A 27498-nucleotide genomic window follows, 5' to 3' on the forward strand; every position below is an offset into this window, starting at 1 on the left:
TAATAGGCACTCTTTTGTTTTTGTAATTTGTTAAACAGGGGTTGAAGAGTGGCCTCTTAAACCCTTACTCTCCCGTTGATTGCATACACTGAATGAACTGTCACACCGCTGAAGTATTGATCACTTAATTAGCTAGAATGGATCATTGTATGCCTGATCACATAAGTTAAACCCTAGCTTTTTATTGTATGACATTGACCAGGAATCAGCTATTTTTAAGTTATGCTTTTAAACTTGTAAATATGGATTTTTGATGTGTCATGTCGTTTATGTGAATATTGTAAAGGTTTTTATTAACTCATACAAAAATAAACGTACTTACTTACTTACATATTGTGACAAGGTTTCTTACCTGTAGCCTTCAGAGTTGTAGAGTGCATTCAAAAGAGATGGGATTTGGTACTCTTCAAGTTCTTGAGACAATAAGGACCATTCTCTGTAACATACAGCAAATCAATTTAGGTATTAATGATGTATTTGCTATTTTCAGATTGCCTATATTCTATGTGGTTACTACAAATTATACGCACACTGTGCCATTTAGTGTGCATGTTGCTAGGTTCACGACAATCAAGTAGTTACAATAATATAGCATGTCGCCTGTCAGTTTACTTGTCAATACTCAGCATCACTATCTCCAATGATTATCAGCTAATGATCAGATTACTTACTAATAATGCTCATTACCACTTGGTCTTTCTTCCTTCTCCATGGACTTACAATGTGAGTTCTCAGCAGTACACTCCCCCAGGGGCAATAGCCAACAGGGCCAGAATGGGAACCAGAAGCAGTCCGAGCATATTATTTCAGACCAGCTTTAAAATTGTGATTAGTGAGCGAGCCCTACTGTTGCAACAGGAGTTTGGGAGAGGTCTATTCCCAAGAAAGATCTCAATAAAATTGTTATATATTCAAATACACTAACTTTAAAAAGTAGGAAACAATGACCTTACATTGCAACAGAATACCCAGTTAGGGTGGTAAGCACAGATATTTTTAAGCAGGCACAAAAAGTCAAAGCAGGAGAACATGAAATTAAAATCAACATGATTATTTTTAATATAAAAAAGAGTATAGTATGCAAGTGATTTAAAAAAAACTTAAACTCATACAACTGTGCGATGGTTTGGAGAAAAAAATGAGGAAGACAATGTGCATCATGGCGGTTCCTATTAAGTAGTGAAGGTTTACAAATGGGCAATGATGAAACGCATGGGATTTGACCCTGATTTCTGTGCCTGGACCTGCCCCACAGCTAGGGTGTGAATGCGGGGTAGATGTCTGCAGACTTGACACTTCAGATTGATGGCACGAGGTCTCCGATGTTTTTTGCCAGTGCTATGGAGCACTAGCCAATATGGTGTTTCTTCCCAGGTGTTTATAAGTACTTCTGAATGCAATGTGCTCTTTACCTAGTAGGCTTTTCTGAAAATTAGACTGCTTGTCTCGCTAGTTTGAGCAGGGAACGGCAGCTGATTTAAACTTAAGGTTTTGAAGCTCCCCTGGACACAATGTAGGTTGGGCTTTCCTAAACTCTTCTTGTATTATGCAGCTGCACAGCTGGAATATGCAATTCGCTGGTTTGATCTGCATGATAACTGAGAGAAGAGGGGGCTCTCTTTTTGAAATACCAGAGTGTTGGTGGGGGCTGCTGAACGCTCTCTGTGTCTTCCAGCTGGCAACCCGGACCGTGACCCTTCCGCTAGTCTCCCCCTGCCGCCGCTGCCTTTCCAGACCACGGCACGGCCGCAGTGAGGGGGGGACTCCATTTTCCAGCTCCCCGTGCGCCAGGAAGCTGCACACGCCCTGTCCAGCGCCCGGAGGCGCATAAAGTTTGGCGAGAGCCCCCGCGTCATGGGATCGCGCGCGGGTCAAGCCCGGGTTAAGCCCGGGCCAAGGGCGGGCCCGTTTGAGCCCGTTCAGAACGTTTGGAGGACGGGACGGGGACATATTCGGTTGATGTCAGAATAACGTCAGTGGCAATCAGTCATTGGGGACATAAGGCTAAAGTATCTATTTATCAATAGTTTAAATTTGACGGGCTGGCCAAGGGTCTCACCATTATATATTAAAGAATAAAAGCAGGCATGTCTGTAAAGGGGACCAAAGGATTGAAAACTGCCCCTACTGGCTCCATCATGGGAACGTTGGACCAATTCATAGTATGGGCTACATCAATTGTAGCGCACGAAATTGACCGTGCTGAGAAAAGGCTGTTGACGGATTTTGCCCTCAACAAAAGGTCCTCAATAGGAGCACTGGCTAGGGTAGTTTCCCCCATAACTATCCAAGGCCTTAATGCCCCTCTAGGTGACGGCATGGGGGCGAATCAAGTTACTCATTCTGCACTGATTCATTAGGCCCATGGAGGACCTGGCAATTTATGTTCATCCCAAGAGAACCTGCAGGAAGCAGAATATAGTGGTACAGATCGTAGCATTCTGATGGACCCTATGGAGTGCCCCTCAAGAACGCGTCAAACGCGTGGTTCAAAGCAAGTAGAATCAGTAGTAGCAACAAAAAGGAAACGAGGGGGCTCAATCCAGAAGGGGAGAAAAGCTAAAGTAAAGAAGATAAATGCCCTTGGAGAACCATCTGGGACTCAAACTATACCTCCATATATCGCAGAGTCTTTGTCTCCGACAAATGATGTAACAGATCCAGTGTTGCCCCAAAGGATGGACACCCCACAGGACTGGTCACAAGAAATGTGGGACAAACTTGAATAGCTTTTTTATAGGTCTTGCATCCCCATTTATAACAGAATGGACACCTTGGAAAAGAGACTGTCAATTCTGGAAGGAGCAGGGGGCAGGGACACAGATACCGGTGGATCTGTGATTAGCATAAGGAGTGTTCATGAGTCTGTGAGAGCTCCTGGGGCTCTTGAGGCCCCCCTAAATGTTAATGCTAATCCTTTATCTAATTTAACATAGGCAACAATATCAAAAGGTAATACTGCTATAATCACAAGTGACCCTGCTACCCGGCCCAGTTCTATTGCAACTGAAGGTGTACAATCTATGGGAAACAAAGGTCTTGGGAAAGGGGGTACGAACCCGGGGCTTTACAAACCAGGCTCCAACAAACGGGCGAACAGTGATTCATCAGTAGGCTGTCTCCCATGCATACATCTCCCTCCAGCCTCCGCCCCCTATGTGTGTATTTTGACGGGGGTACCTCCATTAAGACCAGGCCAATGTGAGGATTACCTAGATCTGAAAAATAAGTGTATATATTGGCTTAACGCCAATCAGTCCCTTCCCCCTGGGATGTCGGCCGAAATCCTATTTGCAAGAAGGGTGGATTGGGTGGGGTCGAGATCCAAGGATATAAAAGGGGATAGTGTTATTATAAACTTCAGAGACTGTAGAGTTGCGGATCACATTTGTAGCTGTTGTGACTCTTGCATCAAATCATTTGCACTAACTTACTTTTACCCAGCTAATGCCCAAGGTTCTTGGAATGGCCAGGGAGGAAGAGGTGGGTTTGTGCAAGGCCCCGAGTATGGCATTGGAATTCGCATATCGAATAGGTACAATGCTTTATCTGGCCTAGATGAGTGCGATTGACATAAAGCTGATTCTAGTAACAGGAGCCCAGCATGTCACGTGAATGTTGCCAATCCACTTATTTCTGGATATGTATTGGGTGATTTAGGGGATGCCATATCTAGCTCTATTAGCACCCCGCCAGGGGGGTTCAATTCTTGCCCTGCTCCTGTGGTTAGGAGCCCGAGATCCCTGAGTAGTATGGGGGTAAAGGGATTGTCACCAGTCATGGAGTTGACTCCGAGACTGGGCAGGCAGCCCCCCAGGCAGCAAGGGGATCTGGTGCCAATTGACTGTGAGACCCATAGGGCCAGAAATGTGACGTTGTTATCCTGGAATGTTGCAGGACTGGGCTCTAAGAAGGCAGTACTCCCTGAATGGTCTGACTTTATTGAATCCCATGATATATGCCTTTTACAGGAGACATGGGCGACCGCACCTGTGTTCAGACTGGGACACCTAACATTCCATGTTTCAGCGACTAAGCAAGCAAAGGGCAGAGCAATGGGGGACCTGATGGTCTGGGTGCGGCAGACATTGTGCTGCAAAAAACTCTCAGGTCCCTACTAACAACATTGACATACTCCAGATAAGAATTAACCCGGTGCTTGGACTAAGTTGTATATTTTTAATGTATATGCAAGAGGCCTTCAAGGTGGAAGAAGTTCTGAGGTTATTGCAGACTTGGAGCTGTTGTTGGATGGCTAGCCAAGGGGTACTAGTGTAATAGTAGCGGGGGACTTCAACACCACGTTCGAACCTTTTGGGGTGGAGGATCAGGCCCTCACGGAAGACGAAGACATGAAATGGGGCATACCTACCCTTGAGATAGAGCCAATTAAGAAGTGGACGGAGGAGGCAGTCCAACTCAAGTGGATGTGCGTAGGCCAGCAGTTGAGAGCCATGAATGGGCGAACATTGTCAGATAAGCAGGGGGCTCATACCTTTAACAACGGGGTCAGGTCGAGCCGCATTGACTATGTCCTTGTAAGTCTGCCATTGTGGCAGTTTGTAAGGGACATGGCCGTCACTATACGAGCTGAAAGCGACCATGACCCGTTAATAGTCACGGTAACAGGCCTATTTAGAGTAGCCAATCCACCTCCTGAAATGGAGTAAGGTTTCCAATTCCCCAGATGCCTTGATAGCCATGAATAAGGAGGTGGACAGGGTATTGGAAGAGTGGGGAACTGGTGAGGATAACCAGTCCTCATTGTCTAATGTTACAGTAACACACATTGCCCTCTTCGATCGGCTAAAATCATTTTTCTGTTAACCCAGTAATTCCGACAGAGCCAAGTTCAAGAAAGCCGAAGGGTGGTTTAACACGAAATGTCGCCTAGCGCGGAGGTCATTAGGGAAAGCACTAGGCACCCGGGATCCAGTAAAAGTAAGGGTGGCACGTGACTCATATAGAAAGGAAATTAAAGAAGCAAAAAAGGTCTGGGACCAGGTGAGATGGCAGGAGCTAAAGGAGGCATGTGTGTGTCAGGAATCCTAAACTATTTTGGGACACATATAAGTGGGACCGGGGGGGGGGGTGCCCAGACCCCCCGCAAAACAATGTTGCCCACCATTCCTGGGTTGAGCACTTCGAACCCCAATATGCATCACTGGGGGACGAGGTGAACATGGTTCCCTATGCTCACTACTATTTCTCAAGCGGGATATTCACATTAGCGGATGTGGATAGGGCATTAAACTCTATAACACCAGGTAGAGCACCAGGAACAGATAGTGTCCCTGCGGACGTGTTTTTGAGTTATGCAAATGCAATTGCCCTTGGTGCCCCAATTCCGGCCTCCTGGAAGGGGGCAGAGATAATCCCAGTATTTAAAAAAGGGGATAAATCCATGGCAGCAAATTACAGACCAATTAGTCTCATAGATTCTATCCAAAAGATTATTGGTCGTTTGGTCCTACAAAAAGTTCAGGTGTGGATGGAGGATGAAAAGATCCTATCGTCACTGCAAGCAGGCGTCCGTCCCCTTACTAGTACCATCGACCAGGTCTTCCGGTTTGTTAATATCTATTGGAAGACAGTTGTCTTGGGGAAAGGGGCCCTGTACGCGGTTTATGTGGATCTAAAGGCAGCCTTTGATCTAGTGCCTCGTCATAGGCTGTGAAGTGTCCTGGGGGAAATGGGGATGTCTCCCGACCTATTATCACTGATCGTCCGCCTGCATGAGGGTAACCATGCACGGGTGCGGTGGGGGAGACGGGGGGAGGTGACGGAGTCATTTCCCGAGGATAGGGGAGTGCGACAGGGTTGTGTGCTTGCACCAACTCTGTTTTCACTCTTCGTTAACGGGGTGGCTGGTTTCCTCTCCGCGGTCCCCCTGGATGCCCTGACGCTGGCAAATGAACATATACCTATCCTCATGTTTGCGGATGATACTTTAATTATGTCCAAGACTCCCAGTGGACTGCAGAAAGCCTTAAGTAGGTTTATTTATTTTTGTCTCATGCGGGGCCTTACTATTAACACGGAAAAAACAAAGTTTATGTCCTTTAATGAACATAGGTCATTCCGGGGTAAGGTATTTATGAACAACGTCCCCTTTGAAAAAGTTGATGCTTTTACCTACTTACGAGTGACGATACAGGCAAATATGGGGTGGTCAAAACAAATCGATATTGCCACCATAAAGCACAAGCAGCAGGCTGGTATTCTTGTAACCAAGTTTAGATCCTCATTGTCCAAACCAAATAGCCCATTGATGGAAATCTATGGCATGAAGGTTCTAAGTTCAGCGGTCTACGGAGCAGAGCTCTGGGGGTTTGCAAATGTATCATCACTGTCAGTAGCTGAAAACTCTTTTTTTCGGAAGATTACTAGTGTCCCAAAAAGCACACCAATGTACCCACTGTTGCTCGATCTGGGAAGAAAAGCAGTACCAGATCTGGTGAAACTCCGTCCTCTCCTATATTGGAGAAGACTGTGGTGTACGGCTCAGCTTGCCCATTACGCTAATGGCCTTAAAGATGTAATGGTTACCGATCGATTTCATAAGATCAGATGGCTGAGGGAAATCAGGGCGCTGCTGGAAAACCTAGGCTTGTACGAACTGTGGCCCGATCCCGTTAATGCATCTTTTCCTTCTAAGAAGTCCCTGAAGGAGATATATTGGGATAAGATCATGGTTACAGCATGCACAAATAGCTCAGCAAGACATTTGACTGGCCGATTTCTCGAATTGAAGATTAGGACTGTACTTGAACAGTATTGGGATCTTATTGAAAAACCATTTGATAGAAAGTTGTATTTTCAATTGAGGGTCGGTACATTACCCGTTATGTCATTTACATGTAAATGGGCAGGGGCCGCTGAGAAGGTGTGTCCAAAATGTACTGAGGTGCAAGAAACAATTAGCCATCTGTTGTTTTTTTGCCCAATGTATAAGAAACCTTGTGCCATGTGGGTAATACCAATTTGTAAACTGTTTGGTTTTAGAAGGCATGAAGAGGCGCTGAGAGTATTAACAACGGACTCTTCACCACCAATTGCAATTGCAGAAGCCAAATTCTTGGGTTGGTCCTGGACTATCCGGGTAAAGGCACTCTGTTAGGGCTGTTTATGGCTTTTAATCCTACAATGGTGTTTTTTCGTATTGCAATACTCGCAATGAACTGGGGTTTTAGAATATCTGATGAATATTGTTGATTATGAATTTATTTTATCAATTTTAACTAGAGCCTTATCAGGCAGTTATGTGAGGTTTAATAATATTTTTAAACTGCTTTTAAAATTTGTAATATTTATTGTCTTAAATTGTGTGTATCTTGTATGTTGTGCTTTTATGACAAATCTGTCGAATAAAGCTATTTTGACTTTGAGAGAAGAGGTTGCAAGCTAGGTCCCACCCATTTCCTTTGTTCCCTACCCGAGGCCTTTACGTTGGGATCACAGGGGAGATGCTCTCTTCCATATATTGCTGCTCAAATGTTGACAATGAGGGAGAGGGTGATCCTGAGTGTTTTGAAGAGATGCTCCTATGACCAATTACATTCCACAATGAGTCTTGAAGTGCTTTAAAGAGATCCGCACCACATTGTCAGTCCAGGACTGGAGGAGTGGGGGTGAAGGCAGTGGGGGATTTATAGCTCAATAATCAATTCCTTGCCTATGACTAGATGAGGGACGCTTTGATGTTGGCATGGGAAAGTTTTTACAGCATGTACATATTGTGCAGGAGGCCAGAGGTCTCTGGACCTCTTTCCCTGAGGAGTTCCCTACAATTTATGGTCATGATGTTGTCACTAGCAGGTTGCAGGCGCGTTATTACTAATTAGTATTCAGCCCTGGGGTTGGATAGGGGGGAAATACAACAGTGATGGGTGGCTATGCAAATGTTCTGAACCAATATTAGATGTAGACTTGGAAAAATTGCGTACAGCGGTAAAGATAATTTTCCCATATGACTGTTTCAAACTAATCCAATTTCAATTTCTCCCTATGACTTATCTCACCCATGGAAGATTTGCTAGGATCTGGCCTTGTTGGACCTCAGCATACCCTAGATGTAACATGCAGGGGCGACTTTTTGAATATGGTTTGGGGTTGTTCTTGAATGATCGCATTCTGGGACCAGTGCAATCAATAAAATAATGCTTTCTGGGCATATTCCAGGCAAAATTGTGCTTGAAGATGAGGACAAATAAGACCGCACTGGGCACAGTGCTGACTAAGCTCATTGCAGCCCTCCATTAGGTCTCTGTAAGATCTCCCATACATGAGGCTCGGAAGAAAGATTTACTTGAATGGGCTGTAGTAGATGAACATCATGTGAAGAGTACAAAAAGAGGTAAATGGTTGCTCCAATGGGCAGATATGCTTGCTAAACTAATAAATCCCTCAAACAATAAAATGGCTTGATTCCGAATTTGTAATTTGATGAGTCCATTGGAAATACATAATGTGGCTGTAGGAAATGATGTTAACTGTGAGTAATTGTAGGGAGTGGGTTATATATGGCATGACATAGTTAATAATTGTATGGGTGGGGTGGGAGAGGTAGCCATTTATGGTGGAAGTACAGACACATGTATATTGACACGTTTCAATTGGACTTTTTTTTGTTTCCTGATAAAAACACAATACAAATTATATTTAAGAAAAGTTTGACGAACGGTGCCATCAGCCAAGACGACCAGCTGTCAAATATTTTAAATGGTTTTTGTTTCTCAAACAAACTCCCAAAGCAGAAGTTTTTTTTTTTTTTTTTTTTAAACAAACAACCAATGGCCCAACAACCTGGAAGTTTTCTCCCAGGGCATTAGGGTACTATTGTTTTTTCCTGTCGCTTAGCGCCAGGTTTTTACTACACAATCCACCCTACATAGAGCGGCTGGTATAAAGTCCTTGCTCTGATGGCTCAACTCATTGGACCGTCAGACGAAGTAGTCTGTTGATGGAGCTAATGTGAACTTCCAGGCACATGCATCAAGCAAAAAAAGCTTGCAAAAATAGCGATTTGCAAAAAAAGGCTGTTTGCTTGCGCATTTCAGCCCTTCCCCAATGCAGAGACCTAATTACCGAAAATCAAACAAAATCACAAAAATAAGGACTCGCACATATTGCGAGAAGCAAATATGCCAATCCTTATTTGCGATTTCCTTAAAAGCAATTGCGAATTGCGATTCGCTAATAAAAAGTCACAAACCAATGCATGTAAACTCGCAAATAGCGATTCGCATGAAATTCCCAATTTTGCAAGTGGAGAAAAAGGGGAATCACAATCAGGTGGTAAAGTTATGGAAAAAAAATGCAACCACTCAGAAACCTATTTAAACTGACCCAAAAGGCCCCTGAAGCTTTTCACAATAGCAGCGCTCTACGTGATGGCGAGAAGGATCCATGCAGCAGCACAGCACAGAGGGAGAATACAGGATTGGATTTTCAGACTGCGCATCACATTGCTGGGACAAACAGAGGATGAAATCTACAATAAGTACAGGCTGAATGGTGCAATGATCCTATACCTAATAGCAGAATTGGAACGGATCACTGACATAATATCGACGTCACAAATATCGAGATACACAAATATCGAGTGACAAAATATCGACTCCCTATCTACAAACAGGTAAGTACCAAAATATCGACTCCAAAATATCGACTTACAAAAATATAGACTGTCAAAATATCGATTTTTTTAAATGTCTTAAAATTAAGTTAAAACTAATATAGTAATAAATATATTTAATATAAACTTAGAAATAATTATTTTAAAATTTTAATTTTAATAAATAATTTCTATAATTAAAAAAATTATATCACCAAAAATAATATATATATATATATATATATATATATATATATATATATATATATATATATATATATATAAACATATTATTAAATAAACATATATAACATTTTTAGCGTAGCATAGAAAATGGTTAAAATTTATTGTAACAACTATAGTGAGTTCAACATTAGCAAAAGTGTTGGATAGCGTAGAGGTAAAATTTACTATTCCCACTCCAGTGGGTGCAACAGTAGGAAAAGCGTTGGATAGCGTAGGGGTTAAAATTACTATTCCCACTCCAGGGATGTATGACGTTACAACACATACTTTTACAACACCTACCATTACATCAAAACTTTTACAACACAAAAACTTTTACAACTCATACATTTACAACGCAAGATTTTACAACGCATATACCTTTACAACGCATACCATTACAACGTAAGTATTGGTAAGTATATAATATTTTTTTTTTATATAAATTAATTTAAAATATTATAATATAATTTAATTTTATTTAATTGTATTTAATTAATGTAATTTAAATGTAATTTTACTTTATTTTTACAAAGTACCCCTGTACCCCAAAAACCCTAAACTGACCCTGAACCCTAAAAATACCCCTTTACCCAAAAACTGAAAACTGACCCTGAACCCTACAAATACCCATTTACCCAAAAACTGAAAACTGACCCTGAACCCTAAAAATACCCCTTTGCCCCAAAAACTGAAAACTGACCCTGAACCCTAAAAATACCCCTTTACCCAAAAACTGAAAACTGACCCTGAACCCTAAAAATACCCCTTTACCCCAGAAACTGAAAACTGACCCTGAACCCTAAAAATACCCCTTTACCCAAAAACTGAAAACTGACCCTGAACCCTAAATATACCCCTTTACCCCAAAAACTGAAAACTGACCCTGAACCCTAAAAATACCCCTTTACCCAAAAACTGAAAACTGACCCTGAACCCTACAAATACCCCTTTACCCAAAAACTGAAAACTGACCCTGAACCCTAAAAATACCCCTTTACCCCAGAAACTGAAAACTGACCCTGAACCCTAAAAATACCCCTTAACCCAAAAACTGAAAACTGACCCTGAACCCTAAAAATACCCCTTTACCCAAAAGCTGAAAACTGACCATGAACCCTAAAAATACCCCTTTACCCCAGAAACTGAAAACTGACCCTGAACCCTAAAAATACCCCTTTACCCAAAAACTGAAAACTGACCATGAACTCTAAAAATACCCCTTTACCCAAAAACTGAAAACTGACCCTGAACCCTAAAAATACCCCTTTACCCAAAAACTGAAAACTGACCCTGAACCCTAAAAATACCCCTTTACCCAAAAACCCAAACATATAACATTTTAAAAATAATTATATACTTAGCAATACTTACGTTGTAATGGGATGCATTGTAAAGGTATCTGCGTTGTAAAACGTGCTTTGTAAATGTATACGTTGTAAAAGTTTTTGCGTTGTAAAAGTTTCGTTGTAATGGGAGTGCATAGTAAAAGTTGCGTTGTAAACGTTGCATACCCACTCCAGTGGGTGCAACAGTAGGGAAAGTGTTGTATAGCGTAGGGGTTAAAATTACTATTCCAACTTCAGAGAGTGCAATAATAGGGAAAGTAAATACTTCACAAATAGATATAAATAACATAAATAGTAATACCAATTACAAATAAATAAAATATTGTACTTGTGTATAAAAAATATTAAATATTTATTTATAAATACAAAATAAAATTATTTAATTATAAAAATTGCCTACTCATACTAATTAATTACCTATTAACAATAAATTATTTTACAATTTCAAAATGAATAAATTCATTTTAATTACCAATTATATTTTAATTAATTACCTATTAAAAATTAATTAACAATTAATTCAAAATAAATACCAATAATTTAAATGACATATTTAATTAATGAGAATTAAATTATTTCCCACCCTATTCCCCTATAAACCCACAACCCGCTACAGAAAATAAATGAATGAAATTAACATATTTATCAATTAATCAATTAAAATTATTTACCAATCATATTTTTATTAATTACCAATTATTATTTAATTAACAATGTATTCCAAATAATTAAGAATAAATAAATTAACATATTTAATTAATTATAATTAAATTACTTCCCACCCTATTCCCCTATAAACCCACAACCCGCTACAGAAAATAATTTAATAAAATTAACATATTTATCAATTAATCAATTATAATTAATTACCAATTATATTTTAATTAATTACCAATTAATACATAATTAACAATTAATTATAAATAAATATCAATAAATAATTTAACAAATTAAATTAATTATAATTAAATTACTTCCCACCCTATTCCCCTATAAACCCACAACCCACTACAGAAAATAAATTACTAAAATTAAAATATTTATCAATTAATCAATTATAATTAATTACCAATTATATTTTAATTAATTACCAATTAATAAATAATTCACAATTAATTATAAATAAATATCAATAAATAATTTAAAACATTTAATTAATTATAATTAAATTACTTCCCACCCTATTCCCCTATAAACCCACAACCCGCTACAGAAAATAAATTACTAAAATTAAAATATTTATCAATTAATCAATTATAATTAATTACCAATTTTATTTTAAATAATTACCAATTAATAATTAATTAACAATTAATTCTAAATAAATATCAATAAATAAATTAACATATTTAATTAATTATAATTAAATTACTTCCCACCCTATTCCCCTATAAACCCACAACCCGCTACAGAAAATAAATTACTAAAATTAAAATATTTATCAATTAATCAATTATAATTAATTACCAATTATATTTTAATTAATTACCAATTAATAATTAATTAACAATTAATTCTAAATAAATATCAATAAATAAATTAACATATTTAATTATAATTAAATTACTTCCCACCCTATTCCCCTATAAACCCACAACCCGCTACAGAAAATAAATGACTAAAATTAAAATATTTATCAATTAATCAATTATAATTAATTACCAATTATATTTTAATTAATTACCAATTAAAAAGTAATTAACAATTAATTCTAAATAAATATCAATAAATAAATTAATATATTTAATTAATTAGAATTAAATTACTTCCCACCCTATTCCCCTATAAACCCACAACCCGCTACAGACTTATATCACACAAAAAATAAAAATTATTATTAACTTACCTTAAATTCGATATTTTTGTTGGCTATATTATGTCTAGTCGATATTATGTCCATTCTATATTTTTGATTCGATATTATGTCCATTCTATTCGATATTAATTTTCTCTAGTCGATATTTTTGTTGTCTATATTATGTCTAGTCGATATTATGTCCATTCTATATTTTTTACTCGATATTCTGTCCAGTCGAAATAAAAGACTCGATATTATGACTGCCCACCATTGGAACACCTAATGCAGCGCCAGACCCATAGGACCCATGCCATCCCTGCTCATGTACAGGTTCTATGTTGCCTGCACCTACTTGCCTCAGGCAGTTTCCAGGGGGTTGTAGTTGTAGCTGGAGGGGTATCACAAAGCTCCCTTTCACGTTTCTTCAAATCCTTCCTGGAGGCCATGATGACAAGGATCCACACCCACATCACCTTCCCTACAACCCAACATGATTTGAACAAGACAAAACTGGACTTCTACCAGGTTGCACAGTTCCCTCATGTGATCGGTTGCATAGATTGTACTCATGTTCCCATTTGTCTTCCAGCAGCTAATGAATACATTTTTAGGAACAGGAAATCCTATCATTCAATCAATGCGCTAGTAGTGTGCAATGCAAACCATATCATATCAGACATTGTGGCGCAATACCCTGGAAGCGCCCACGACTTCTACATATTTTGGTATACCCATTGAGATGTCCGACAGTGAGTCTGAGGGGGACACCCAGCCACCGGCACAACTCCGACAAGCGCACAAGGCAAGCTCAGCAGAAAGGCAAAGGAGAAGTTCAGACATCCCACAACATTATTTCTGAGGTATGTAATGATGAGACAAGACACTTGAATTTCGAACAGAAACTATTTTACCAACATGAGCCCATGTAGTGTTGTGTAGCCACACAGAGAATGGTGCAAAATAGAATAGCGATTGTATTCAACAAGTAGTAAATTAAACTATTCCAGGTCCTGGAAGTCAATCACCATCATGGTTTTGTCCATTGTTACCTCACCATGGGCAAATGAATAAGGAGATGTCATCACAATGCTTCCTGACACGCACCCCCAAATGCCTTTCACCTGCATCTGCAACATCCCCCTGGTGTGCACCAGAAGGTGTTGTGCTGTGGGTACTGCACCTCCTGTCAGTGGACACCGGCACCGACAGGCTGCAAAGGCTGGATGCCTCCTCACTACCCTCCTCCCGTCACATTATTGCCACCAACAGTAGCAGCCTGGATCTGTTCCACGGCAGTGGTCACTTGTCCAAAGGCACTGGCCAAATCCCCAAAACAATGGCCCATATCTATTTACATGGCAACGGAGCGATGTGAGAGCAGCGCAGTGGTGTTGCAAAGGTTGTTGTTGTTGGACCTGGTATAGCCACCATGAACTGCTGATGCCTTCTCCTCTGTGTCTCGTGGCCCGCAAGCATTGCGCTGGTCAACTCCTGCATGCTTGCGTTGGTCTGCCTATTTCCCTCCACCACTGCTGTGGTTAGTTCCAGCACACGATCTGTCATGACGTGATGTTCCTGGCCAATTTCGTTAGTTGCAGCTGAAGTGACCTCATATGTCTTCCTTGCAGGCGCTGCACCCTCAACATCTGGGACTCCACGTCGCCCCACATATTTGGAGCCTGGTCATCCTGAGCAGCAATGCAGGCCCTTGAACAGCGCCTCGGTCCTCGTCGGACCTGTGCCTGGGGTGTAGGTGTTGTGTTCACAGGTGGCTGGCTAGTCACAGGAGCGGGTGCAGGAGCCAGCTCAGATTCCATGGACTGCAGTGATGTAATTTGGGCCCTGCATTTGGTTTGTGCGGGGGGGGTGCTTGCTGGGGCAACATGTGTCTCCACGTCAGTGTCTGCAGGAGTCTCCGAGATGTAGACATTCACTGTCTTCCGAGTCTGCCTCTGCTGGATCTGTGATGTGAAACAGTGCTATGTTAATTTGTGTTAAGGTTACTGTTGTGTGACATTCAGCATACTTGGCTCACATTAAATCACTGACTGCCATGCATTGTTGGTGTGTTTAACTTGCCATTGTTGTGGTTGACTACCCTCTTGCCTGACATGCCTACAACTCCCATATTGCATTTTGCGTATGAGGTAAAACGTGGACTAGAGTTTGCCCTGTACACTGGGGTTGGATTGAGGGGATGTGCACGATAAAACAGTACTTTGAAGTGTATGGTTGCATGCATCTTACCTTGTGTGATACTTGGCGTTCCGGATGTGTCCTGCTGGGTCACTCCCACTACTGCTTATGGCTGGATTGTGGACTCCACCAGGTCCTCCAGAGCTGTATTGTCGGGGACTGTAGATGGGCCCCCTCCAGTACTCCTGGCCTCCTTCAGCTTTTCTGCTATTCGCTCCTTGGCGTGGCTGCAAAGGTTGTACCATCTCTTCTTGAGGTCATCTATGATGCGGTGTGTGACCCCCACAGCATTCACCTTGCTCTTGATACATAGCCATATCCTGCGTTTTTCTGGTTGTGATGTCATCAGCATGCTTCCAATACAACAGGCATTTTGCGATTTCGCAATTTGCGATTTTGCAATTTGAGAGATCGTGAAATGCGAAATCGCAAATCGACTTTTCCTGGATTTGCGCATCGCATTTGAGGAATCGCTATTGGAGATTGCAAATATTACAGATTCTGTGATTTTGCGCTAGGGGGTTCATGCATTGCAGATAGCGATTTCTAAATAGCAATTTCGTATTAATCGCTTTTAGGAATCGCTAAATGAGATTTTGATGCATGTACCCATGTATCTTTTTTATACTGATGGTGTGTTCGACTCTAAATCAGAAAGGCAGTTTAAGGGTTTGGCAGATAGGGTACCACCAAACTCTAAATCAGGCCTTAATGTCCTGATTTAGAGTTTGGCAGATGGAGTGGCTGAGAAAATACTTCTGCCATCCTGAGGGGTCTCCACCCGCTGGCCATGTGGAGAACTCTCTACATTAACAGAATTCTGCAGTCATAGTGGTTCCTGTCAACGTAGGAGACGTTTGACGGATGGTACCATCAGCCATGACAGCAGCCCATCAAAATGTTCCATAATAAGAGTTTGTTTTAGAAAAACAAAAAATGAATTCCCCTCACACCGTGGGAGTTTTCTCTCGACAAAGCCAACAGGAGCTCAGTCAACACAACTGTTATAGGCCGCCCTTGTCTTATTGAGGCTGGTGGACCTGAGAACTTGGCAGACTGGGACACATTTGCTACTCAGTACCCTATCCACCAAGCAGTCAATCAGAGCTTTTGAACAGTGCCAATGCATCTTATTTAAAGTGCAACAGTGTACAACATTAGGATAATGGGTATGTCCACATATTAAACATTTAACATTTCTTGCAGCAATTTGTTCAATGTAAAATAATGCAAATAATACAATTTAAAACATAATTAACCTCAAGTACAAATAATTTTCTAAGATGGAATGCTACTTTGTGTCAGTGTGCTTGGGGTGCTGCAAAGATGGCTATCCCATTCCAACAGTAAAAGGCAGAACCTTCCTTGTTATCTCAGTGGTTCCATAGACTCTGGTCAATAATGGCCATAAAGAAAATGATCAGCAATTTGGAGGAATGTTAAACATCCTTTAAAGGACAATGTAAACCACTACAGGAGTATGCCGAGGGGTGTAGCATCACTATCTTTACCTCCAAGATGGAAAGTAATGGATCAATTCACATAGGCAATAGAGTTTAAAGCCCTAATAAGTAGGTGGGCATCATTGAAAAGTTATACAGTGGAGAAGGCCATAATGAGGCATCTAAATTAATTAGACCTCACTTATCAGGGTGGAGGGTTAGAAGGGCCACATGGCACTTATGTTTTCTTGTTTGTTCGGGAAGATCAGGAGTTGCTTATTTGAACCTCTGTATATTACAATAGCTTGACGGTATGTGACACTCTACCATTTTCTAATGTTAAAAGCCTAATAAAAACTCATATAGGAAAACTTACATAACTGCAAACAGCTGTGTAGAGATTTTGAAGGAATAAAGTGGAAGACAATGTGCACAAGTCAAATGCTTCTCATGTCTTGAGTCTTATAAACTGCCTTATAATAAAACATTGTACTTTCTTAACTTCAGAAACGTGGGCATTTTAAAAGAGGTAACATTGCTTGGACAATTTGCTTTTGTAGGCAAAACTATCAATGATTGTGTCATTGCTTAGCTCTATGAATGCATCATTTTCCATGGATATGAAAGAGAATCACACAGCCTGGTCGAGATGTACTTGAACTTTGAAAGAAAACCTTTCACAAGTCACCAGAGAAGAGGAAAGTGTTAATTTAAAAAGAGAAAATTCGGTTTTATTGTACATGTAACACAATAAGAAACTGTAGCACCAAGAACAGTCTCTGTGTGTCTTGCCCATAGGCTTTTGTGAACATTACAGTGTTATACCACTTAATATTCAAGGGTGAGCTATGGGGTGGCTTTGTCATATATCTTAATTGATGGCATCATAAACTTCTTCAAGATTCATTTTTAGTCTGTTCGACTTGGACGCAAAATCAATCAATTCATACTGCAGTTTTTCAGGGGATTCTTGTGGGTCAAATTTGGTTAGCATGCCACTTAGGCCCTTATTATGAAAAATGTAGAATTAAGTATGGAAATACTGGTGACCAGAATCTACAATTCTGGCTGGTATTCCAGCACCAAATTTCAGTGTTTCCATTTGTTTTTTTTCCCCAAGAATGGGGAATTGCTGCTCATATCTGGTAATATCAGGTATTTTTCTGGGATGTTTTTCCCAATTCTGGGTCAAACACTGCTGACACTTTTAGCCTGCTCTGATCAGAGGGAATGGGTTAAAGTGTGGGTTGGTGGGGCAGTCGTTTAAGGCAGACTTATCCCTGTCAAGAGCTAGAGCTTTGTTTTCTCCCCTTGTACTGCTGTGGGAGTCGGGAATGGCTGGGCTGTGATGCAACCCACAGTCCCTTCCCCTTCAGCAGAACTGACAGGGCACACAGTCTGTCTGGAGTTTGGGGCCTGATCATTCTGGCCACAGAGATATTCAGAATTGTGAGATGTGATATTTCACCTGAAGTACCGCTCAGGGTGAAATGCCAAAACTGTTTATTAGAGCCTTAATTAATCAAAGGCATTTTCTGGAAAGTTCTGGAGAATGTTTGTAAAGTTTCTGGGGTCCAAGCATGGAAAATATGCAGATAGCTTACAAGAAAACAAATTACTTACCTGTAACTTTGGTTCTCCAGTATTGGAAACTTTCATTGATTCTTATGCTTGTATAATTCCCCGTCGTCAGAATGGGAGGCCCCAGTATACATAAAATAGCAATAGAAACCATCACCAAAACAGAACCTAGGCCCATTCTTGTTTTGAAAACCATCCACCTCTTTTTGCAAAAGAGGCCAAAAAAAAAGAACAACCACTCAGATTAGCCCCACCCCATAGAACCCTCCTGAAAGAAGCTCAGAACCTCGTAGCCGTCGTGTAACCACACCACTGAAGAAGCTAGAGGCTGAGCTTTCCCAGGGGAGGAGGGAATCTATGAAAAATTTCTAATACTGTAGAACCAAAGTTACAGGTAAGTAACTTGTTTTTTTTTTCTTACTCCAGTATTGGAACTTTCATAGATTCCCATGCTTGTATCAGAGTAGCTAACAAGATTCATCCTGCCCTGAGGAGAGATGGGAATTCATATAACCCGAACTTGAAACGCGTCGGCATTATGAGATTTGAATCATAATTAGATTGCGTAACACCTAGATATTTGTACTAGCAACCTATTAGGTGTTAGAAACTTGTTTTTCAAATTGTTCGGATTTAAAGCCCCCAAAAAAAAGTTGAATTCGAAAATACAGATGGTTAACAACTTTTTTGTGACATGTTTATAATTGTTAATGTTTCAATATTGATGTATTGTGTTATGTATGTGTAATTTTATCACTAATCTTAGCGGAGATTTTTGTATGATATATAACAAATTGTGTTTTGTAATAATTTTCAAATCAAAACGATTTTCTGTGAAATTGATAGTGTGGTTCTGATGTGGCCCCAATAAGTATCGATGAACTTTTTTCTATGAAAATAAAAATAAAATAGGCAAAAGTCATTGCCTTGAGAGACATAATTAATTTGGTCTTTCTTGATCGTCATCTCGATCTTAAATGAATGGAGGTGTGGGTATATTTTCTCTCTACTGTATCAGAGTAGCTAGCAGTTATCAGCACATTTTTGGAACCATGACCATTAAACAACCAAGAACAAAGCAATAGCATATTCACCATAATGACAATTTCAATGGTCAACAACATACTTAGCAACATTAGAACATATAAACACATGAGGTTCAAAAATGTGCAAGGGCTGAAAAGAAAGTAACATGGAAGAAGGGATGAAAGGGAAAGCTCACCACTACTGAAAGAGGTTCCTCAGGACTGCCTGGCCGACTGCTGTATCATTCTGCCTTGTAAACGTATGAGTACTGCTCCAGGTCGCTGCCCTGCGATCTCCCGGATAGGAACTCCTGCAAAAGAGGGCTGTCGAAGAAGAAATCACCCTCATGGAGTGAGCACGTATCCGACCTTCCAGGGGCTTACCCGCCCCTCTGTGACAATACTGGCTAGCGCTGGTAATCCAATTAGCAATCCCCTGCCTGGAAAGGGGAAAGCCCTTACGAGGGTTACTAAAGGACACAATAGATGAGAAGACTTCCTGAAGTCCTTAGTACGTTGGAGATAGAATTTTAAACACCTCTGAATGTCCAGAGAGTGAAGTGCTTTTTCTGCCAGAGTAGCTGGTTCAGGAAAAAAGTTTTAAGTATAACCGGCTCCTTCAAATGAAAGTCTGAAGGTACTTTCGGTATGAACTTTGGGTTGGTACGCAGTATCACTGTATCCTTTTTGAACTGGAGAAAAGATTCCTGAATGGTGAGAGCCTGCAATTCACCCACACGTCAAGCTGAAGGCAAGGCTAGGAGAAGAACTACCTTCCAGGAGAGGAATTTCAACTCCGCCCGGGGAATAGGCTCGAAAGGAGGCTTCATGAGTATGCGAGAACCAAGTTAAGATGCAAAAGAGGAGGAGGAGGCTTGACTGGAGGGAAAACTGTGAAAAGGCCCTTGAGAAACTGTTTGATTATTCGTGCCGACCAGAGGGAAGGACCTGAAGATGTGCGTCTGAAGCGAGAGATGGCTGCAAGGTGCACCTTAATAGAAGAGTGAGCCAGTCCCGATTTTGCCAATGAAAGAATATATGGAAGAACTTCATGCAGTTCAGACTTGAAAGGATGGACACCCTTTTGCTGGCACCAAATGCAGAAATGCTTTCACTTCAACTTGTATGTCTTGTTGGTACTTAGGGCTCGTGGCTGAGAGAGAACCTCTCTACATTCTGTTGAAAGGGTCAAATCAAGAAATTCTCGCTGCTCAGGAGCCATGCCGAGAGCTGCAGAGATTGTGGATCTGGATTCCAGACTTGGCCCTGGGACATCGTCAACAGCGAAGGAATCGGCTACAACGGAAGTGAAAGGTCCAGGGAGAGAAGGAGCAGTTCTGTGAACCAAACTGTAGGGGCCTCGCAGGAGCTATCAGAATCATCTTGCAGGGTTCCGCTTTGAGCTTCCTGAGAAGCCTGGGGATCAGAGGAATGGGGGGGGAAAGCGTAAACAAATGCTCCTGACCAGGCCATCAAAAGTGCATTCCCCAACGATCCAGGATGGTGAAGCCTGCTTGCGTAAAATCTGCATTTCTTGTTCTCTGGCGTGGCAAAGAGATCTATGGAAGGCTTGCCCCATCTGCGAAAAACCTTCTGAAGAGTGGAGTGGTCCAGTTCCCATTCGTGGCTGACTGATTTTAATCTGCTCAGCATGTCTGCTGCCTTGTTGAGATTGCCTGGAAGGAGCTCCGCCTTGAGTGATACCCCCTGCTGGATTGCCCATTCCCAGATTGTCTGGGCTTCTTGAGACAAAAGTCGAGATCTGGTGCCGCCTTCCTTATTTATATAATGCATGGCTGTCGTACTGTCTGTACATATTAGAACTGCAGACTTTTGTACTCGCAGAAGAAAAGCCTGCAAGGCCAAGCGAATCGCTCTGAGCTCCAGCAGATTGATATGTAGAAGACGATGTTGGGGTAGCCAACGGCCGCTTACATGAAGGTCTTGCAGGACTGCCACCCAGCCTTCCAGCAAGGCATCTGTAGTTATTATCTGAGGAGCAGGGGCAATCCTGAAGGAAAGACCCTGAGAAATGTTCTCCACGCTCATCCACCATGATGCTACGTCCCTCATGGCCACGGTAACTGACACCTTGTTGTTGAAGGATCCGTCGACTTAGCACCACTGCAAGTCCACCTCCTCCTGGAGAGGACGCATCTGTGACCTGCAGTGATGGATTAGACGGATGCAGGAGGAAATGGACCCTAGGAGGGACTTGTAGAGGCGAACTGAAAGCGACTGTCTTTTTAACAGCAAAGGGGCCATGGCCATCAGCTTTTCTTGCCTCTCCAGGGTCGGAAAAGCTTTGTTGATGGACGTGCCCAGAATGGCTCCCAGAAATCTGGCGGTTCTGGATGGAGAGAGAGATGACTTTTCTGTGTTGAGAGTTAGTCCGAGATTGTCGAACAGGCGTGTGCACGCTATGACTGAATCCTTTGCTGCATTCTTGGTAGGAGCCTTCAGCAACCAGTCGTCCAGGTAAGGGAAGCCCTGATGCTGTTGCTTTCGTAGAAAGGCTGCAAGTGGAGCTAACACCTTTGTAAAGATCCGCGGAGTAGGTCAGAGTCTAAATGGTAGGACCGTGAACTGAAAGTGGCTCTTGGCTAATGTGAAGCGAAGAAACCTCCTGTTGGCTGGATGTATGGGTACGTGAAAATAAGCATCCTCTAGATCCAATGTGGCCATGTAATCCACTGAGTTCAGAAGACAAAGGATGTCCTGCAGAGAAACCATCCAAAATGATTGCTTGATGAGATAGGTGTTGAGCTCCCTCAGATCTAGAATAGGGTGCCATTTTTCTAAAGTCTTCCAGACCAGAAAGTACTGGGAGTACAAATCCTCGCCCCGCTGAGAGATAGGGACTGGCTCTATCACGCCTTGGAGGAGCATTTGATGGACTTCCAATCGCAGTGTGATGTATTCCTATAGGTACTGTATCGATTCCCCTATTCCTGACCCTGGTCTGGTTAATAATTAACTAACAGCCATCTAACGGTGCAAAAACCGTTATCTGATTAAGCCACACCACGGCACAGAAGCGCGTTATCTGATTAGGTCATAACGCATGCCATCTAATTAGACAAGCGATATTCCTCCAGCCCCTGATAAGGCATACGGAGTTCTCAAAACAAATCAAACCTACAGCGACCTGGGAAATTCCCATAACCATTGTTTTGATTTCACAGAGAACTTCAGCAAAAGAATGTGCGAACGAGCCCGTTCATATGACATCCTTATTGACGTATATATGTCCATCCTTACGTCAATCTCGGCACCTTTCAGGTATAAATATTACCGACATTGCCTTAAGCAAACACATGCGGTGGTGACGAGATCGGAGCAGCGAGACGTGCTGAGGAGCCCAGCAGAGAGCGAAGCCCACAGGCGCTGCCCCGCCTTCCTGACGCGCTGAGAACGAGACGCTGCCTTTCTCCTGCTGAGAAATCCAGCTCCGGCGCTTCCAAGCAGCCTTCTCAGGCAGCTGGAATATCAAGACCCGGGATAAGAGATACCAGCCCTCCATCATTCTAGATCTCAGGTACAGAACTGAATAACCCCTTGCAGAGAATTCTCGAATCAGTCCCTTGGCAAACAAACTTAACTTAAATTGCTACTTATCTACTCCCGCCCACGTATTAGGCTTAGGTCAGGTACACTGGGGTAGGCGTGGTTAGAAGCACCAGTTGAGTACGATTAGTCAAATGTATATATGTATGTATATATTTTATCCATTTTAAAGTATCATATGGCTCAGAAACCATATCAATGCTTTTACAGTATTATTTTATAATTCTGTCTTTACTGTATGCACTTTACTTAACTACAAGTATTGCAATAATAGCGATTCATTTCTCTTGTATGAGAAAAGAGACTGATCAATAAATAACATCTTTTATTGAACACGCCCGTCTCTTCCTCTTCTCTACAATCTGGTGAAACTAAGAATGCACTGAACTGACTGAGTAAAATAAGTTGTCTTTTGTTTTCACACGACTCTAGAGATACACTCTTGATTAGGGGAGAGCAAAGTTGTCATGTTCTATGGTTGTCAGAAACTAAATCCCTTCTTGTCTATCCAGGGAGGTTAAAATCCTCCTTGCCTATTCGAGAAAGTTTCTAGTGAACTCTGAGCTAGCTGGCACAAACACAAAACTTTAAGTCTAATATCGTCGGTAGAAGACCTAGTTAACCTCTGCCCTAGGTCTATACTATTGAAGATATTATTCCAATGCGCAGAGCCTATTGGGATAATAGGAACTACACTACATGGCGCCCAACGTTTGGATAGGCGATAAAACTAATGCAAGACATTAGAGTAACTCAGTCGTGCTTTTTCACACAGAACCCCTTTTTTTCCCATAATACTCCAAAGACGTCTGGAGTGGGTGAAAGGTCATATCCGCCAAACCTCGCAGGAGGAGACTCCTATATATGGTTCTTGGTTAATTCAACGTTGAAGGATACACTGTTCCAAAATATTGTGCATCAAGGGCCAGATGTAGGTAGGCATTTACCGGTCGGTAACGGCCGAATTCGGCCGTTACCGACCGGTAAATGGAATTTGAGATGTAGGGGCAGATTTTTACGGAATCGGTAAATTTACCGATCGGTAAATTTACCGATTCTGTAAAATACCAATTCGGTATTTTTACCGATTCGGTAAATTTGATATGTAGGTGGGACTCTTCAGAGTCCCACAAGCATTACAGAATCGGTATTTTACCATCAAAATCAATTTGATGGTAAAATACCGATTCCGGTGTGCATGCACATGTGTGCATGCACACCTGTGCCATATGACAGGCAGACCTGCCCTTAGGGCAGGTATGCCTGCCACATGGCACCCGAACCTGTTTTGGGGGTGCTAGAGGGTGTCAAAGTGACACCCCCTGCACCCTTGAGAAATTCGGTATTTACCGATTCGGTAAATACCGAATCGGTAATGCCCATTCATTCCTATGGGCTTCAAAGCCCATAAGAATGAATGGGCATTACCGGTCGGTATTTACCGAATCGGTAAATACCGACTTTTACAGATTCGGTAAATCCACATCTAGATTTACCTACATCTCGGTACTTCTATTTAACAGATTCATAAATACCGAATCGGTAAAATTCGGTATTTATGAGTCGGTAAAATAGAATTACCTACATCTGGCCCCTAATCTTTGTTTCCATAGAAACCTGATCTGCAAACAAACAGAAATAACCTTCCTGTCAGTAAAATGACAGAAAGTGAAGAAGAAAGGGAGACAGTTAGACTAGCAGCTGAACTCCTAGTAGCAGACAATACTCTGCTGGAAAATGACCCAGATGCAATACTCATGCCGGTCAACATAAGGAAATCTATAACCCTAAAACTTATAGAAAATGGACTGACACCAAGAGGTGGTACAGTCATATTCGTAATTGAGGCACACGAATATCGGCAGACAGAGGTATTCTATTCATGGATAAACTTTCCAGCAGCAAACGCTGTAACAAAGGACTTCCACTATTACAAAATAGAGGAACCTCCTAGTGAGTACACTCCTTTCGAGGAAGTGGAAATACCACTCAAATTCCAAGAGCACCTGCTCTTGTTTCATGGCGCCCTAAAACATAATAATCACATCACCAGGCTCGGTCCACTAGGTAGACCAGGAGCAACGTGGCCGGTCCTAGCCGGATATACACCACATCCAGACATTGAAGAAATGCCTGCACCAGAGCTTTTAGCACAGCTAAAACAATTAATAAAAATACATAGACAATTAGTCCAATATGTAATGCGGACTTCAACAGTCCAACCAGCAATCAAAATTCCACAGCTGACCAGTCATCAGGGGAACACAAATAAAATTACACCTCAGAACATACAGTCCTGTCTAGGTAAAGTACCCGCAAAACGGGAACAAATTCCTTTCTGGCTAGCACAAAAAATCACTCAAATAGAGGCGGTGTTTCCAGATACCACCCCTGTTGAAAAACATAGGATTCTGACTATCTGTCTCCCAATGGGAATCGCACCACATATGGAGGACTGTGACACTTGGGGAACAGTCTTTGCCTCCATTTACACAAAAACACATGGTGTACCATCCATGTCAGTAATACCAGATGTGCTAAAACAGATTCAAGATGAATACGGTCCAGAACCCGCTTTAACTCTCGGTATGAAATTACTGAAAGACTTCAAGCAGGTCTCTGCAATATTATTAGCCAACATAAAGGGAGAAGCAGCAAATGTGGCGATCCGCCAGAGGTTAAAAGAGACAAATATAGCAGACCAACTATCTGAAATTGCCAGAATCATAGAAAAATCCTATGAAGAACTAGGAAGAGATAGTTTGGGTGGAATACCAGTGAAACCCCAACTAGTTGAAAGTCCTGAAAAGATATTTATTAAAAATAATTTAAACACTCAAAAAAAGAGCTGGGATGGAAATAAACAATCCAATCCTAAAGAAAAAAGATTCCAGTCCAGAGGAAGGTCTCCTCGGCGGAGAGAAAGATCTCCTGACCAAGGACGCAAGTCTCCCCAAAGGGAGCCCTCTGTGAAAAAATACAACCTTAGAAATAGGGAAAATATAAAAAAACGTGATAGATATCAAGATATTGATACACGTCCCTCTCAATCTTTTCAGACTTCCTCGCAGAAATAGGAAAGAAGAGGACGATCAGAACACAGGGAAGAGTACGTCAAGTCCAAAGACAAAGAACCTGCTCATCTGAATAAAAAATTACAATTTCCAAAAAAGAAGGTAGCCAGTATTAAAGTAATTAACAATGCCGAGAATACTGAGGACACAGCTGAAAAACGGAGAATGGGCTCAGACAATGCTAGACAGCGCAGCAGAAGTGAGCATAGCTCGCAAAGTCCTTATGAATCATCTGGAGACAGTGGACACGAATGAATACATTCAGGTGGAAACTGCAGATACCAGAGTTAGCAAACCTCATAAAATATATGAAATAACATTGCGTATAGAAGGGGATAAGACTAGAAAAATAAGGGGTCTATTTTGGGATAATCTCTCCAAGGGCTATGACATCCTTCTAGCTGAACGAGACTGGCCTCCAGAGTTGTCAGGGAGTGCCCACATGGCGAAGAAATAATTATGCCTGCCTTCTCAAACCATATTCCAATTCATAAAAAATATACACTTGCAAGAAAGTGGGCAGTAGCTCAAGCCCCTGCCTTATATAAAAATCATGTGGGATGGGATGAGGACTCTCCTCCTCACAAAATCCAGTTAAAATCACAACCTACTGCACAGAGGCAGTACCCGATTAAGCAAGAAGCTAAAAAACAGGTAAAAGAGATCCTAGATCAACTTGAATACCAGGGGGTGATTGAAACTTGCACCTCACAAATGAACAACCCTTTGTTTCCTGTCTCCAAGCCAGACAATTCATATCGTCTTGTTTTGGACTACAGACACCTTAACTCATGTTGCAAAACATTTGCGGTACAAAACTCGCATAGTGCTGCACTAATGAATAACATAGTGCGCAAAAAATACAAAACAACCTTAGACATTTCTAATGGATCTTTTGTCAAAATATAGCACCAGAGAGCAAAATTTCTGTCGTTTGCCCCAGGGGTTCAAGAACAGCCCAGGATTATTCTCAGCGAGAGTAACAGAATTACTACAAACATATGATGACGAGGCATTATCTTATGTCGACGACATCTATCTAACAGATGATGACTTGGATACTTATTTGAAAAGAGTGAACACCATAATACTTGGGTTCGCAGCAGAGGGTTACAAATTCAACTTTAAAAAGTCAAGAATTGCCCATCTAACAGTCCTGTTTTTAGGATATGAACTATCAAGTGAAGGCAAAAGTCTGGCCGACAATTTCCTAGAGAAATGTGCTGTAATCCAAGCACCTAGAACACTGAAAAACTTACAATCAATTCTAGGCTTCCTAAACTTCGGAAGAACTTACATTATAAATGATGCAGAGAGAATTAAACCTCTCTATGATCTAATAAAACCAGATTTTAAAAGAATCAATTGGACTCAAAAACACACAGAAATTTTGAGATCTTTACAAACAGATATGTTAGTTAAAACAAAACTACAAACACGTGACAACACACGCTACCTTGTGATTCGAGTCATCCCAGGAAGATGCGGATTCACATACCTGACCTCTAATGAGGGAGAGAAGGTACCAATAGCATACAAATCACATTTGTACACAGAAGCTGAAAAAAGGTTCAGCATTAAGGAAAGCATTGTTCATGCGGTTCAAACAGCTGTAGCAAAGGAAA

General features: G+C 41.4%; 1 protein-coding gene across 3 annotated transcripts in view; it reads right to left on the reverse strand.

Moving 5' to 3' along the window:
• KCTD19 (potassium channel tetramerization domain containing 19) overlaps positions 1-27498 on the reverse strand; it is a 2598446-nt gene that overhangs the window by 1030917 nt on the left and 1540031 nt on the right. For all 3 annotated transcript variants that reach the window (XM_078669086.1, XM_078669084.1, XM_078669085.1), the window contains one exon: positions 353-436. In XM_078669086.1, the coding sequence (XP_078525212.1) occupies positions 353-436 (84 nt within the window). The remainder of the gene's footprint in view (positions 1-352; positions 437-27498) is intronic.

Source organism: Lissotriton helveticus, chromosome 12 (genome assembly GCF_964261635.1).
Source record: "Lissotriton helveticus chromosome 12, aLisHel1.1, whole genome shotgun sequence".
NCBI classification, from domain to species: domain Eukaryota; kingdom Metazoa; phylum Chordata; class Amphibia; order Caudata; family Salamandridae; genus Lissotriton; species Lissotriton helveticus.